The sequence below is a fragment of the Lolium rigidum genome, chromosome 3 (assembly GCF_022539505.1).
Source record: "Lolium rigidum isolate FL_2022 chromosome 3, APGP_CSIRO_Lrig_0.1, whole genome shotgun sequence".
Lineage (NCBI taxonomy): Eukaryota > Viridiplantae > Streptophyta > Magnoliopsida > Poales > Poaceae > Lolium > Lolium rigidum.
Window position 1 is genome coordinate 56,361,445 of NC_061510.1, and position 15,371 is coordinate 56,376,815.

The following is a 15,371-nucleotide window of genomic DNA, read 5'->3' on the forward strand; positions in this document are numbered from 1 at the left end:
ATATTTTATTTATCGATATTTTTTCCTTAGTATGCAGCGACAATCAATAAGGGATCCCCATGAAAATATGTGACTGCACATGTAAAATGCTAGCGGTGTACACGATGTACACTTTTTTTATTCGAGAAAACTATCAGCAAGAACGATAGATATGTCGTGCTATATATACATGACTAAGACGGTGCAGCATAGCGTGGAGAGACCTCGGCCTTGGCGCGGGGGGCGCGCACTAGCCGGACAGGAAGTCCTGCCTCTTGACGCTCTGCAAATTCGGCCCCGACGTTCGGTGCGGCAGTATGGACCCGCCGCTGAGCGGGCCGGCCTGCCACACCGTGTTCTGCGTCGTGGAGTTCCCCGGCAGCGCCACCGTGGTGTAGATCGTGTACGCGCCGCCGGCGTACTCGGCGGTGGGCGGCACCGGCACGTCGAACTTGAGGGTGCCGTTGGTCAGGCTAGGGGACGTGCTCTCCAGGACGGTGGTGAGCACGGACACAGCGCCGCTGCCGTCCTGCGAGGCGACGAAGACGTTGCTGCCGGGCATGCCGGCGCCGGCGGGGTTGATGCCCCAGGCCACCCATCCGCCGCTGGTCGACGGCGCGCGGAACGCAAGCTCAGCCGTGCCGTTCGCCGCGTGGTACGTCCAGTGCAGGCTCGCCCCGAGTACGGGCAGGGTGTTGCACCGCTCGAACGACCGGCCCGCCGGGAACGTCGCATTCGCGCAGTCTTGCGCCGTCGTGCCGGACGCGAGCAGCAGCGCGGTGGTGGCTACGAGGAGGAGCGCCACCGTGTGGCCTGGCTGCGCCATGGTACGTGCTAGCTAGACCGCACGCACGTAACTTGCTCGTGTCGATCGCGTTGCTTCGACACTCGGCTCCGAGCTAGGAAGCTGGAGATGCAAATGCAATGTCTGCTTGAGGCGTGAATGGTACAGAGAGGCTAGGTATTTGTAATACCGAGACGTGGCAATTTGAGGTATCTACGGCCGGTCGGAAGCTTCATAGATTTTCGTACGGTGGAACATTGACCGCAGAGTTTGACGAAATCTGCAATCTCGAGCTCTTGGTAACATCACAAATACAGATAATATTCGCCGCCGCCATACGTGTTCGACCCTACTTCACATATATCAGGAAGAACCCTTGAACAAGTGATCCTCACTGAATCACACTTCTAGAAGGAAATGGCTGACTTAGCTTCGTCTTAACCGAGTAAACCCCCGGAGTTAACTAAGTATATGGGCTCCGTGTTGACATTATTCAAGATGAGACTATGAGAGATGTCGAGATGATCACCGCGTACGTGTTCTCTACCGTACCGAACGCACGTCGGTTTCAACGAACACATTTGGTCGTAGCCTGATGGATGTCGCAGTCACCTGAAGAATTCTACACGTTCCCGTGAACACATTTGCAACTGCTGCACACGTACGGCCACACGCACGCAGCTGCGTGGCCAAAAATCTCGGAAAGACTGAACAGTGTACCTAATCACGTCCATCGGTACACGCCGTAGCAGGCCATTCGTTGGGCTACTACCACCTGCCCGCAACGGTAATATCTTTTCAGTATTTTTTTCCTTTTGCACATGACCCGAAGTTTTATATTAAGCAAACATCAATGTCATAAGAAAAGCCCTGGTAGAAAATACAATCCTGTCTATGGGGAACTGTTCATCTTCTCCATTCCATACATGTTGATGGCACACCTATGTTGCCACCTCTGGAATTCCGTACCAATGTCGAAAATTCTTGGACAATAAAGTAGTATTCACACGGGGCTTGGCAGCCCCTGCGATCCTGTGAGGCAATGAAGATTTCCGGGCCGCGGCGGGACAGGAAACAAGTGAGGGCGGGAAACCGGAGCCGCCGGCCGTGGGCGGGAACCAACCGAAAGCGCGGGAATCATCTACGGCGCGCGCGAAGCCGGCGACAGCCGCGTCCCATCACCACTAGAGGCAGCGCGTCATCGTTAACAATGGACGAGGAAGGACACTTTGGGTCAGGCCGCTGGACGCACCACCCAACTAAAATGGACAGACACCCCAAACTGTTCGTGGGCTGGCCCAAAAGACCGTTTGAATCGTCGATTTGGGTCAACCTGCTGGGAATGCCCTAACATCTGCTGCAAATGGTTTCTTCCTCGTCTACATCTCGACGTCGAGACTATGCTTTGATGCCATGGGGTCGTTGCATTGCCTTCGGTCTCAAGACTTGGCTTTGCCATGGGGCCGGCCGGATGCTTTGATTCATAGATGCAGGAACGGGGAGCCAAAAGCTCAAAGTTGACACTTGACAGGTTAAATCAACACATCTTATCGCCCCCCTTGCTGCTTGTAGCAAGGATTGATGCTTCGATCCAGGCTAGCTACGCTACTCGGTAGGAGAAAGTAGTACAGTATGTGTTTCTTACGCTCAGTTGCGATAAAGGTGGCGGCTGCTCGCAATATTTAGAGGATCTCCAGTGGCGTCCCCAAATGTTTGGGGACGGCGGACAAGAAATGGAGAAAAACGTGTTTCAGTTGCGTCTCCCAAAACTAAATAGCGTCTCATTTTATGTCCGGCGTCCCCGGTAGAGACTCTATGTACAGAGTCTTTACCGGGGACGCCGGACATAAAAATAGCGTCCGGACGCATGCATGCAGCCCCTTCTCCCCATATGTCATTCTCTTTTCCCACACTTTCTCTCACCTACTTTTCCCACATGGGGTGGTCCACTCTATTAAAATGCATGCATCCGGACCCTATTTGAGGGACGCGGCTAGGAAGAGTCTCTTTTTTTGTACAGATTTTTAGTCTCTTTTTGTCCGACGCGGTCCCAAGCGTGCCCTAAATCATTTGTGCCGGATGTTTTTTGAGGGACGCGACAGGAGATGCTCTTAGAGCACGAGGAATGATTCCTCTGTCACGGGATTAAGCATCCTTCGATCTGGCCTCGACGTGCGCACGTGCCGTGATTTTGGATGGAGACACGGGACGGAAAAAAAAAAACTAGCGGATCGAATCCATGGGCCGTGCCGGGCCAGCTATCGACTGAAGTGGGCTTTGCCTGAGGCCTAGAAAAAATTAGATATAATTATAATGGATTTATTACTACTACTTCAGCCAATCCAAACTATATTGAGAAGTCATCCAATAAAGAGAGCAAGGCCGCTTTGTTTCATGTATTTGTGTTGACTAAAAGCTAAAATGTAGATTAATATGGAACGCAAGTTTAGTCTTAAATATAGACTAAATCAAAACGGGGGGAGTATGTTCTAAGACATTGTGATATGGCACGTTGTGTTTGGGCTTTGATAGAGATAGAACCGGCAGCGTGACAATGGATATTCTCGATCTTGAGACGACGAAGGAAGATGATCTGACAAAGATGTTGGGTACACTTTGGGCGATATGCAGACGGAAAGCAATCCACCAAGAGGCGTACCAAAGTTCGATGGCCACTGTCTTTTTCGTGGAGAGGTTTTTGAAAGATCTTGAGACAAGTATATAACCAGACGTTGTGGCGCCTCCGAGAAGTTCAAGGAGAACACGATCATCGGTGTGGATAGCATCGCATTAAGGGAAGGCGAAGCTCAATGTTGACGCCTTCTCTTTCACATTATTCAAATTTCTCTCGCTCCATTAGTGGTGAATTGAATTGGAAACACCCTTCTGAAGTCATGAGGCTAGCGCCCCGTGAATGAAGAAGTAGTGGGGCCCCTTGCCCGCCTGTTCCCGGTAAATAGGAATTCTATATCTTGTTGTGTTAGCCTTGGACTTAGCTATCCTAGAATAGAAATGTATCTAATCGTTAAAACGATATTTCTAAATGTTAATGTGCGATCAACCTTCTTGTCATATCCTTTTTAGTAGAAGGGAGCTCGACTGCTACGACGTATAAGGGAAAATGCAATGTGTGGAACTATATAAAGTTTGATATGATAGTTACACTTGAAGGACAAGAACTAATGCTTGTGTGTATTCTTCCATGGCATAAGAAGGCTAGCTACTCCAACTCGATGGCTGAGATAAAAGTGAAATCCTAGCTTTCTCCCTCGAATTTACTATCCCACCCTAGCTAGGGGGTTTTCAGGGACATTGAACCCTAGATTTACTAGATTTCAAACAAACTAGGAAAGTAGGGCCTGAGAATATTGGCTGTGTAGTTCAAGTGGGAGATGGGATTGCTCGCTGCAGCGGTTGTGAAATCTACGGCGACGAGCTCGGTTGGCGTTGTTTGTCGATCACAAGGGGGGTGTACGTACCTAGGGGAATCGTCGATGGTGTATTGATATTTGAAGGAAGGTGTGTAAACTCTAAGAAAAGCAGTCCTATGTTTGAAAAAATTGCGGGTTTTGAAATCCAAATTTCGCGGGACAATCAGGTCTGTTAAACATGATGTGAATGTTTAGGTCTAAAATGTTTGAATTTTTTATTTACTGGAAGCTGCAGTATGCAGCAATCAACATAAATTGCATATTGCATGTTCAATGGATGAATCAGTTCTCCACCTAGAGATTTTTTCAAAATAAGAAATGATCTAGGTAGATGATTTTGTTGTGAAGTGTGTATGTGGATTGCCTAGCCCTTTTCATCAGTTTGGACTTTTGGTTCAAGTGGCTAGTGCATGAAGCTTAACATGGTATCAGAGCCCCAGGTCTCGAGTTCAAATCCTGGTTTTCGCAATTAAGCCTAAAAATTGCTGTTGCCCCCCTCTTTAGCCACCGCTGATGCCCTGTTTCGGTGTGCTCTTCTTCTTTCACGTGTTGACTTTCTCTTCTCCCGTCACACGCGAGTGGGGTGTTGTGAAGTGTATATGTGGATTGCCTAGCCCTTTCCATCAGTTCGGACTTTTGGTTCAAGTGGCTAGTGCATGAAGCTTAACAGATTTATCCTTTTGTTAGAATTGCAGGGTTCATTATATATATTGCATATTGCATGTTGATAATCCTAGCGGGAGAAAAACCATACAACTAACAAGTGATCTGATTATGCATAGCAACTTTGATTAGCATTATAGTAAAAACAACATCAACTAAATTAAAGATAAGAGGAGAAATATGTATCCCTATCCTGCACCTCTACTAGTTTCAAAAAAATGTTAACATTACTAATTCTAACACCAACAAAGCCTTTATCTAGAAAGGTTTTGATTAAAAAAACATCCATCTAGGAAGCCTCAATCATACATCATTTTGATAAGAAATTTTCAACATGACCTATCATAAGGGTTCTCATCGTGTAGCATAAAATTAAAACCATCTTGAGTACTATGAGCTACTTATTATTTAATAATTTCATGTGTATAGACCACACTTTCAAAATATACCTATTCCTAATAAATGTGGACTGATTTGGAGGCCCATACGTAGTTTGTTAGTGGCACATTTGGATAATATTTTGAAGCTACACTTAGTTAGGAAATTTGACCCGAACTTAATAGTAACATGACTAGGTTCGTTTGGAATTGAAGTGACAAGAAATTTAGTCTAAAATTATCTAGCTCCTTGTTGTTCTGGTTAATAAATATACTGACTAAATAATTTTAAATTAGATCCCACAATTGTTGGTAAAACAAGAAACACCGCCCATCATGTCCATGATTCACCTTTATCGTAAGAACTAAAATGTCATATGTAAATGTAGGAATTATTCATGACGTCTCTTTGTGGAACTATTGACCATGGAATTTCTTAGTCCGGGGTAACTGTTGATCTAGAATGATTACTTGTTGGAATTTGAAGTTGAGGAATTTATACACACTTAAGGTATACTTAAGTAAATACTTAAGGAAGATTAGTATTGGAATACATTATTAATTATACTGGAAAGATCATCCACGTACAATACCGGTTGGAAGGAACTCGATTGATTGTTAGATTACAACCCTGTGTAGGATAACGTTGCATAGAAAACAAAAAAATTCCTACCGCGAACACGCAATCCAAGCCAAGATGCAATCTAGAAGACGGTAGCAACGAGGGGATTATCGAGTCTCACCCTTGAAGAGATTCCAAAGCCTACAAGATGAGGCTCTTGTTGCTGCGGTAGACGTTCACTTGCCGCTTGCAAAAGCGCGTAGAAGATCTTGATCACGGCGCCACGAACGGGCAGCACCTCCGTACTCGGTCACACGTTCGGTTGTTGATGTAGACGACGTCCACCTCCCCGTTCCAGCGGGCAGCAGAAGTAGTAGCTCCTCTTGAATCCGACAGCACGACGGCGTGGTCTCGGTGGTGGTGGAGAAATCCGGCGGAGCTTCGCTAAGTGTGCGGGAAGTGGAGGAGCGGGGCGGCTAGGGTTTGGGGAGAGGGGGGCACCGGCCACTAAGGGGTGCGGCCACCTTGGTGGTTCTTGGGGTGGCCGGCCCCTCCCCTTGCCCCTCCTTATATAGGTGGAAGCCCCAAGTGTTGGACTACAAGTCTCCGAATAAGACCCGAACCCAAAACCTTCCATGTGATAGGGAAACCTACCCAAGGTGGGAATCCCACTTGGGGTGGGATTCCCCCCTTCCATGTGGGGGGTGGCCGGCCCCCATAGGGGGAGTCCACTTGGGACTCCTCCCCCTCTAGGGTTGGCCGGCCATGGAGGTGGAGTCTCTTTGGGACTGCGCCTTCCATAGTGGTTTCTTCCGAACTTTTCTAGAACCTTCTAGAACCTTCCATAGAACCTTCCGGATCATTTTAAATCTCATAAAATGACTTCCTATATATGAATCTTATTCTCCGGACCATTCCGGAACTCCTCGTGATGTCTGGGATCTCATCCGGGACTCCGAACAAATATTCGAACTCCATTCCATATTCAAGTTCTACCATTTCAATATCCAACTTTAAGTGTGTCACCCTACGGTTCGCGAACTATGCGGACATGGTTGAGTACTCAGTCCGACCAATAACCAATAGCGGGATCTGGAGATCCATAATGGCTCCCACATATTCAACGATGACTTTAGTGATCGAATGAACCATTCACATACGATACCAATTCCCTTTGTCACGCGATATTTTACTTGTCCGAGGTTTGATCATCGGTATCACTCTATACCTTGTTCAACCTCGTCTCCGACAAGTACTCTTTACTCGTACCGTGGTATGTGGTCTCTTATGAACTTATTCATATGCTTGCAAGACATTAGACGACATTCCACCGAGAGGGCCCAGAGTATATCTATCCGTCATCGGGATGGACAAATCCCGCTCATACTTTCCGGATACTTAATCCCACCTTTATAACCACTCATTTACGCAGTGGCGTTTGATGTAATCAAAGTACCTTTCCGGTATAAGTGATTTACATGATTTCATGGTCATAAGGACTAGGTAACTATGTATCGAAAGCTTATAGCAAATAACTTAATGACGTGATCTTATGCTACGCTTAATTGGGTGTGTCCATTACATCATTCATACAATGATATAACCTTGTTATTAATAACATCCAATGTTCATGATTATGAAACTAATCATCCATTAATCAACAAGCTAGTTAAGAGGCATACTAGGGACTCTTTGTTGTTTACATATCACACATGTACTAATGTTTCGGTTAATACAATTATAGCATGACATATAAACATTTATCATAAACATAAAGATATATAATAACCACTTTTATTATTGCCTCTTGGGCATATCTCCTTCGATCTCCCACTTGCACTAGAGTCAATAATCTAGATTACATTGTAAGGTACCTAACACCCATGGTATTCGGTGTTGGTCATGCTTTGCCCTAGGGAGAGCTTTAGTCAACGGATCTGCTACATTCGGATCGGTGTGTACTTTGCAAATCTTTACTTCTCCATCTTCGATGTACTCGCGAATCGAGTGGTAACGCAGCTTGATATGCTTCGGCCTCTTGTGTGACCTTGGTTCTTGTGCATTGGCGATGGCACCCATGTTATCACGGTAGATGATTAATGGGTCCAATGCACTAGGAACCACACCGAGCTCTACAATGAACCTCTTCATCCATACCGCTTCGATGAAGCCTCCGAAGCTGCTATGTACTGCGATTACGTTGAAGACTTCGCCACCGTGCCTTGCTCGAGCTTGCCCGACTTCTTGCGGCACCATTCAATATAAACACATACCCGGACTGTGACTTAGAGTCATCGGGATCGGTGTTCCAACTTGCATCGGTGTAACCATTTACAACGAGCTCTTGGTCACCTCCATAACAAAGAAACATATCCTTAGTTCTTTTCAAGTACTTCGGGATATTCTTGACCGCTGTCCGGTGTTCCATTCCTGGATCACTTTGATATCTGCTAGTCAAACTAACAGCATGTGCTATATCCGGTCTAGTACATAGCATGGCATACATGATAGATCCTACTGCCGAGGCATAGGGGATATTACTCATCCTTTCTCTTTCTTCTGCAGTAGCCGGTCCTTGAGTCTTACTCAAGACCTTGCACAGTAACAAAGGTAAGAACCCTTTCTTACTTTCGTCCATTCTAAACTTCTTTAGAATCTTGTCCGAGTATGTACTCTGTGATAGCCCTATTAGGCGTCTTGATCTATCTCTATAAATCTTGATGCCTAATATATACGATGCTTCACCAAGATATTTCATTGAAAAACTATTATTCAAATAACCTTTTACCTTTGCTTAATAGTTCTATATCATTCCCAATCAATAATATGTCATCTACATATAATATTAGGAATGCTACGAGCTCCCACTCACTTTCTTGTAAATACGAGGCCTCTCCATGACACTTTGTATAAACCCAAAGTCTTTGATCACCTTATCAAAGCGTCGGTTCCAACTTCTTGATGCTTGCTTCGGTCCATAGATTGAGCAGCTGAAGTTTGCATACTTTGTCGGCATTTTTAGGATCGACAAAACCTTTGGGTTGTACCATATACAACTCTTCCTCAATGTCTCCATTAAGGAACGCCGTTTTGACATCCATACGGCAAATCTCATAATCGAAAAATGCAGCTATTGCTAACAAAATCCTCACAGATTTTAGCTTCGCTACGGGTGAGAAAGTCTCATCGTAGTCAACTCCTTGAATTTGTCGGAAACCCTTTGCGACAAGTCGAGCTTTATAGACGGTAATATTACCATCGGCAATCTGTTTTTCTCTTGAAGATCCATTTATTCTCGACGGCCTTTCGGCTATCGGGTAAGTCTACCAAAGTCCATACTTTGTTATCATACATGGATCCCATTTCGGATTTCATGGCTTCTTGCCATTTGTTGGAATCCGGGCTCATCATCGCTTCTTCATACGTCGCGGGGTCCTCATCATTGTTATCCACAATCATGACATTTAGACAAGGATCATACCAATCGGGAGTGGCACGTTCCCTTGTCGATCTGCGAGGTTCGGTAGTTTCCTCGTTCGAAGTTTCATGATCATTATCATTAGCTTCCTCTGTTGCCGGTGTAGGCGGTACGAGTACAACTTCCGTGCTTGCGCTACTCTGATCAACGAGTATAGATTCATCAATCTCATCGAGTTCTACTTTTCTTCCAGTCACTTCTTTAGTGAGAAATTCTTTCTCAAGAAAGGTTCCGTTCTTAGCAACAAAGATTTTGCCTTCGGATATGTGATAGAAAGTGTACCCTATAGTTTCCTTAGGGTATCCTATGAAGACGCATTTCTCCGCTTTGGGTTCTAGCTTGTCCGGTTGTAACTTCTTTACATGGGCTTCGCAACCCCAAACTTTAAGGAACGACAGCTTAGGTTTCTTATTAAACCACAATTCATATGGTGTCGCTTCTACGGATTTTGATGGTGCTCTATTTAAAGTGAATGCGGCTGTCTCTAATGCATAATTCCAAAATGATAACGGCAAATCAGTAAGAGACATCATAGAACGAACCATATCTAAGAGAGTTCGATTACGACGTTCGGACACACCATTTCGTTGTGGTGTTCCTGGCGGTGTCAATTGTGAAAGTATTCCGCATTTCTTTAAATGCATGCCAAACTCATAACTCAGATATTCACCTCCGCGATCAGATCGTAGAAATTTAATCTTCTTGTTACGTTGATTTTCTACTTCACTTTGGAACTCCTTAAACTTCTCGAAAGTTTCGGATTTATGTTTCATGAAATAGATATACCCATATCTACTCAGATCATCTGTGAAGGTTAGAACATAACGATAACCACCGTGCGATGCTACACTCATTGGTCCGCACACATCGGTATGTATGATTTCCAATAAGTCGAGTAGCTCGCTCCATCATACCGAGAAAATGGAGTCTTACTCATTTTTCCCATTAGACATGCTTCGCATCTATCAAGTGACTCAAAGTCAAGTGATTAAAGTAATCCATCGGTATGGAGTTTCTTCATGCGTTTCACTCCAATATGACCAAGACGACAGTGCCACATATAAGTAGAATTATCATTCAATTTAATTTGCTTAGCATCAATGTTATGTATATGCGTATCACTACTATCGAGATCTAACATAAATAAGCCATTCTTTTCAGGTGCTCGACCATAAAATATATTATTCATAAAAATAGAACAACCATTATTCTCATACTTGAATGAATAACCGTCTTGCATTAAACAAGATCCAGATATAATGTTCATGCTCAACGCGGGTACAAAATAACAATTATTTAGGCTTAAAACTAATCCCGAAGGTAGATGTAGAGGAAGTGTGCTGACAGCGATCACATCGACTTTGGATCCGTTTCCAACGCGCATCGTCACTTCATCTTTCAGTAGTCTTTGTTTATTCTTTAGTTCCTGTTTTGAGTTACAAATATGAGCAACCGAACCGGTATCAAATACCCGGGTACTAGAACGAGAACCGGTGAGATAAACATCTATAACATGTATATCGAGATATACCTTCTTTCTTTTTCTTGACAAGGCCGCTCTTCGGATCAGCCGGATACTTGGAGCAATTACGCTTCCGGTGTCCCTTCTCCTTGCGGTAATAGCACTCGGGATCGGGCTTAGGGCCGTTCTTAGGTTTCATAGGAGGCGTGGCAGCTTTCTTGCCACCCTTCTTGAATTTTCCTTTAGACTTGCCCTGTTTCTTGAAGCTGGTGGTCTTGTTGACCATCAACACTTGGTGCTCTTTCTTTATCTCAATCTCAGCGAGCTTTTAGCATGCCAAAGAGTTCGGGTAACTCCTTGTTCATGTTACGCATATTGTAGTTCATCACAAAGTTCTTGTAACTTGATGGCGGTGATTGAAGGACACGATTAATCCCCAGTCTATTAGGAATCACTATTCCCAAGTCACTGAGTTTCTTCGCATGCCCGATCATGGCGAGCATGTGCTCACTAACGGAGCTGCCTTCTTCCATCATGCAGCTGAAGAAGTGTTTCGATGCTTCATAGCATTCCACGGCCGCATGAGTCTCGAATATAGCTTTCAGCTCATTCATCAACTCATGAGGATCATGGTGCTCAAAATGTTTTTGAAGATCGGCTTCCAGACTGCACAGGATGGCACACTGAACTTGAGGGTACCGAGTTTTCCGAGTCGCGTAAACAGCTTTTACTTCATCGGTTTCAGTTTCTGCAGGAGGGTCACCTAGCGGTGCATCAAGCACAAATTGCAGATTTCCGCTAGAGAGGAAGATCCTCACATGACGGAACCGATCGGTGAAGTTGCTACCGTTGCTCTTAAGCTTTTCTTTCTCTAGGAAGCTGGTTAAAATTGATTGGGGACGCCATCTCTACAACATATATTTGCAAAAGGTTAGACTAAGTTTATGACAAATTGAGTTCAAATTTTAATTCAACATAATTAAAAATCTAGGTGAACTCCCACTCAAAACAATATCCCTCGCATTGTCTTAGTGATCACACGAACCAAATCCACCGCACCTAAGTCCGATCATCACGAGACAAACACTAGTAGGAAAAGCCTCATCAGTGGCGCACCAAAAATGGATTCTGTGGCGCATGGGAGGTGCGCCACAGAAACGTCGCCACAAAAATAAGGTTTCTGTGGCGCACCTGCCCATGCGCCACGAGATTAAGTTCCGTGGCGCACTTGTTCTTAGGTGCGCCACGAAAAGCGTGCGCCACAGAATTGGTTCTAAGTGCGCCACGGAATTTGCTTGTATTATACACGATTTTGTGTTGCACTGCTATACATATGCGGTTTATAGACAGCAATGCGGATACACGGGTTATATACAGCAACATTCAGATATAATATAAATATCATGTACATTGCACGAGATATAACATAGACATCATCATCACATTACTTAGAGCCCGATCGAGATACATATATAGTGGCAAGTGTCAAATGTTTTGCATACAACTCTTAATTCATACAAAATTCACAATTTCGAGATACAAAGTAGTCTTCATCCGGTTCCTCCTTTGCTCCGTCATCTCTACCCACCGAGGCTCGCTTGCATCGGGGTCCTTCATCCAGTTCCTACTATGATGAAAATGGAAGAAAGTGAGACCAACAAGTCCGATGCACAAGAGAAATGGAATAAATGCCTCATACATTGTTGGTCAACACAAATATTAACATTCGGGGACGGTGTAAGTGAGACCAAGTCCGATGCACAAGAGATTGATATTTGTGCTATCTTACCAGGCTCACTTACACCGCCCCGAGTGTACGGTGACCAAACATTTTAATCATCGGCATTTTGAAAATCTCAAAGCAAATGGAATGACAAAATGGAATAAGTGCCTCATACATTGTTGGTCAACACAAATATTAACATTTAGGGATGGCGTAAGTGAGACCAAGTCCGATGCACAAGAGATTGATATTTGTGCTATCTTACCGAGCTCACTTACGCCACCCCCAAGTGTACGGTGACCAAACATTTTAATCATCGGCATTTTGAAAATCTCAAAGCAAATGGAATGACGAAATGGAATAAGTGCCTCATACATTGTTGGTCAACACAAATATTAACATTTAGGGATGGTGTAAGCGAGGCCAGGTAGGATGCACAAGAGATTGATATTTGTGCTTTCTTACCAGGCTCACTTACGCCACCCCCGAGTGTACGGTGACCAAACATTTTAATCATCGGCATTTTGAAAATCTCAAAGCAAATGGAATGACAAAATAGAATATGTGCCTCATACATTGTTGGTCAACACAAATACTATGGTCGAAACCATAGTTGCGGTATACACCGCCGTATACTTTGCGGAAGGGCCCCTTTCCCCGGTCGGCGTTCAGTCAACGGGTGCTTGACGACACAACAACGCCGATCTGCATCTCCGGCGCAGAACCACGCCGGTCCCTCGCTGTCCGAGTGAACGAGTCCTTGATGCAAAGACCGTGCCGGCCTGCCCGACATTATGCGGGCCGTGTTGCCGCGCTTCAAGCCATGTGTCCCGCGCCTGCCTTGTTCGCCTTCTTGCCGGTGAACCAATAGGCTGATCGTTGGAATAAGGAAACCGATGACAGCCGGTCGCAAGATTAAATTGCGATCGGCCGTCATCGGCTTCCTTATTCCAACGATTAGTCTATTCGTTCACCGGGCAAAAGGCGAGAGTGCAGGCGCGTGATCGACATGGCCTGAAGCGCGACAACGAGGGTCGGCATGATGCTAGGGAGGCTGGCACCGTCTTGGCATTAAGGACTCGTTCACGTCTTGGACGGCGAGAGAAGAAAAGTGGTGCTGCGCCGGAGAGGCATGTCGGCGTTGTTGTCTCGTCAAGGACTCATTCACGGAACGGCGGCCAGGGAAAGGGGGGCTCGTCTACAAAGTATATTGTGGCGTATAGGTGACCAAACATTCTAATCATCGGCACTAAAATGGAAGAAAGAGCCAAGTGGTATCTCAACTAGCTATCATATGCCTCATACTTTGTTGGTCGAAAGAAATATTAACATTCAGGGGATGGGGTCGGCGAGGCCGGGTAGGATGCACAAGAGATTGATATTTGTGCCATCGCACCGAGCTCGGTGGCCCCACCCCGAGTGTACAAGTGACCAAACAATTTAATCATCGGCACTAGAATGGAAGAAAGGCCAATGCAATTAAGAAGTAGCTAGTATGAACTAAATGGAATGCCTCATACTTTGTTGGTCGAAACAAATATGAACATCCCGGGATGGCGTTAGTGAGGCCGGGTAGGATGCACAAGAGATTGATATTTGTGCCATCACACCAGGCTCACTAGCGACACCCCGAGTGTACTGATTGACCGAACATTCTAATCATCGGCACTAAAATGGAAGAAAGAGCCAAGTGGTATCAACTAAATGGAATGCCTCATACTTTGTTGGTCAAAACAAATATTAACATCCGGGGATGGAGTAAGTGAGGCCAGGTAGGATGCACAAGATATTGATATTTGTGCCATCACACCAAGCCTCACTTGCTCCACCCCAGTGTACGAGTGATCGACCAACCATCTAATCATCGACAAGTAAATCACTTGGGGTAATGTTAAAATGTTTGTCTCCATATTTGGGAGACATTTTTAATATTGGAGTCTAGCTAATGGAAATCAAGAACTAGTCTTGATCTCCAAATGGTGATTAGAGGGAATTTATTCATCTTAAGCAACATTAGGGACAAATGGGGTCATGCAAGGGACTTGGGTCATTTGGATCATAAGGCATCAATTAAGGAGGCAACCGGGGACAAAGGGAAACATTTGATGATCCATTATCATAGGCAACAAAGCAGCAACTTTTTCCCCTCTAATCTAGCTAGAGTCCTTAAAAGAAATCCATCATAAGCATGGTCAAATACACATATATAGCATGGGGCGAGATGCTCCAAAGGGATTATATATTCATCACTTGGTAATTTGGAGAGCAAACAAGCAGTAGCCATATCACTCAATCCAATAATATAGTAATTTGGATCATAAGGCATCAATTAAGGAGGCAACCGGGGACAAAGGGAAACATTTGATGATCCGAGTAAGTGCATGACACTTTGAGCTACCCAAGAATAAAGGCCAACAGTGGATAAACATCTGCTCAACCATTTCTTGCACTAGAGGAAAAGTAACCAACATTGAAACTTGAATAGTCAAGTGACACTACAAGCAGCTCACACACACATGCAAACACATGTGTTGACAGTAACTAAACAGCGAGAAGAACACCACCGAGATATTCATGGGTACTTAGGATCGAGTAGGGAATTGATAAAGTACGGTGAGGAGCAAGCATACCATCGAAGCTGTCAATTTGAGAGAAATAACATTGGGGTAATGTTAAAATGTTTGTCTCCATATTTGGGAGACATTTTTAATATTGGAGTCTAGCTAATGGATATCAAGAACTAGTCTTGATCTCCAAATGGTGATTAGAGGGAATTTATTCATCTTAAGCAACATTAGGGACAAATGGGATCATGCAAGGGACTTGGATCATTTGGATCATAAGGCATCAATTAAGGAGGCAACCGGGGACAAAGGGAAACATTTGATGATCCATTATCATAGGCAACAAAT

The 15,371-nt window shown here is 44.8% G+C and overlaps 1 protein-coding gene across 1 annotated transcript; it reads right to left on the reverse strand.

The window, feature by feature from the left end:
* Nucleotides 1–229: 229 nt before the first annotated feature.
* LOC124694869 (cytochrome b561 and DOMON domain-containing protein At5g47530-like) lies at nucleotides 230–805 on the reverse strand. Its single transcript, XM_047227800.1, has one exon. The coding sequence runs from the start codon at nucleotides 803–805 to the stop codon at nucleotides 230–232; it is 576 nt and encodes a 191-aa protein (XP_047083756.1).
* Between the last annotated feature and the right edge of the window lie 14,566 nt (nucleotides 806–15,371).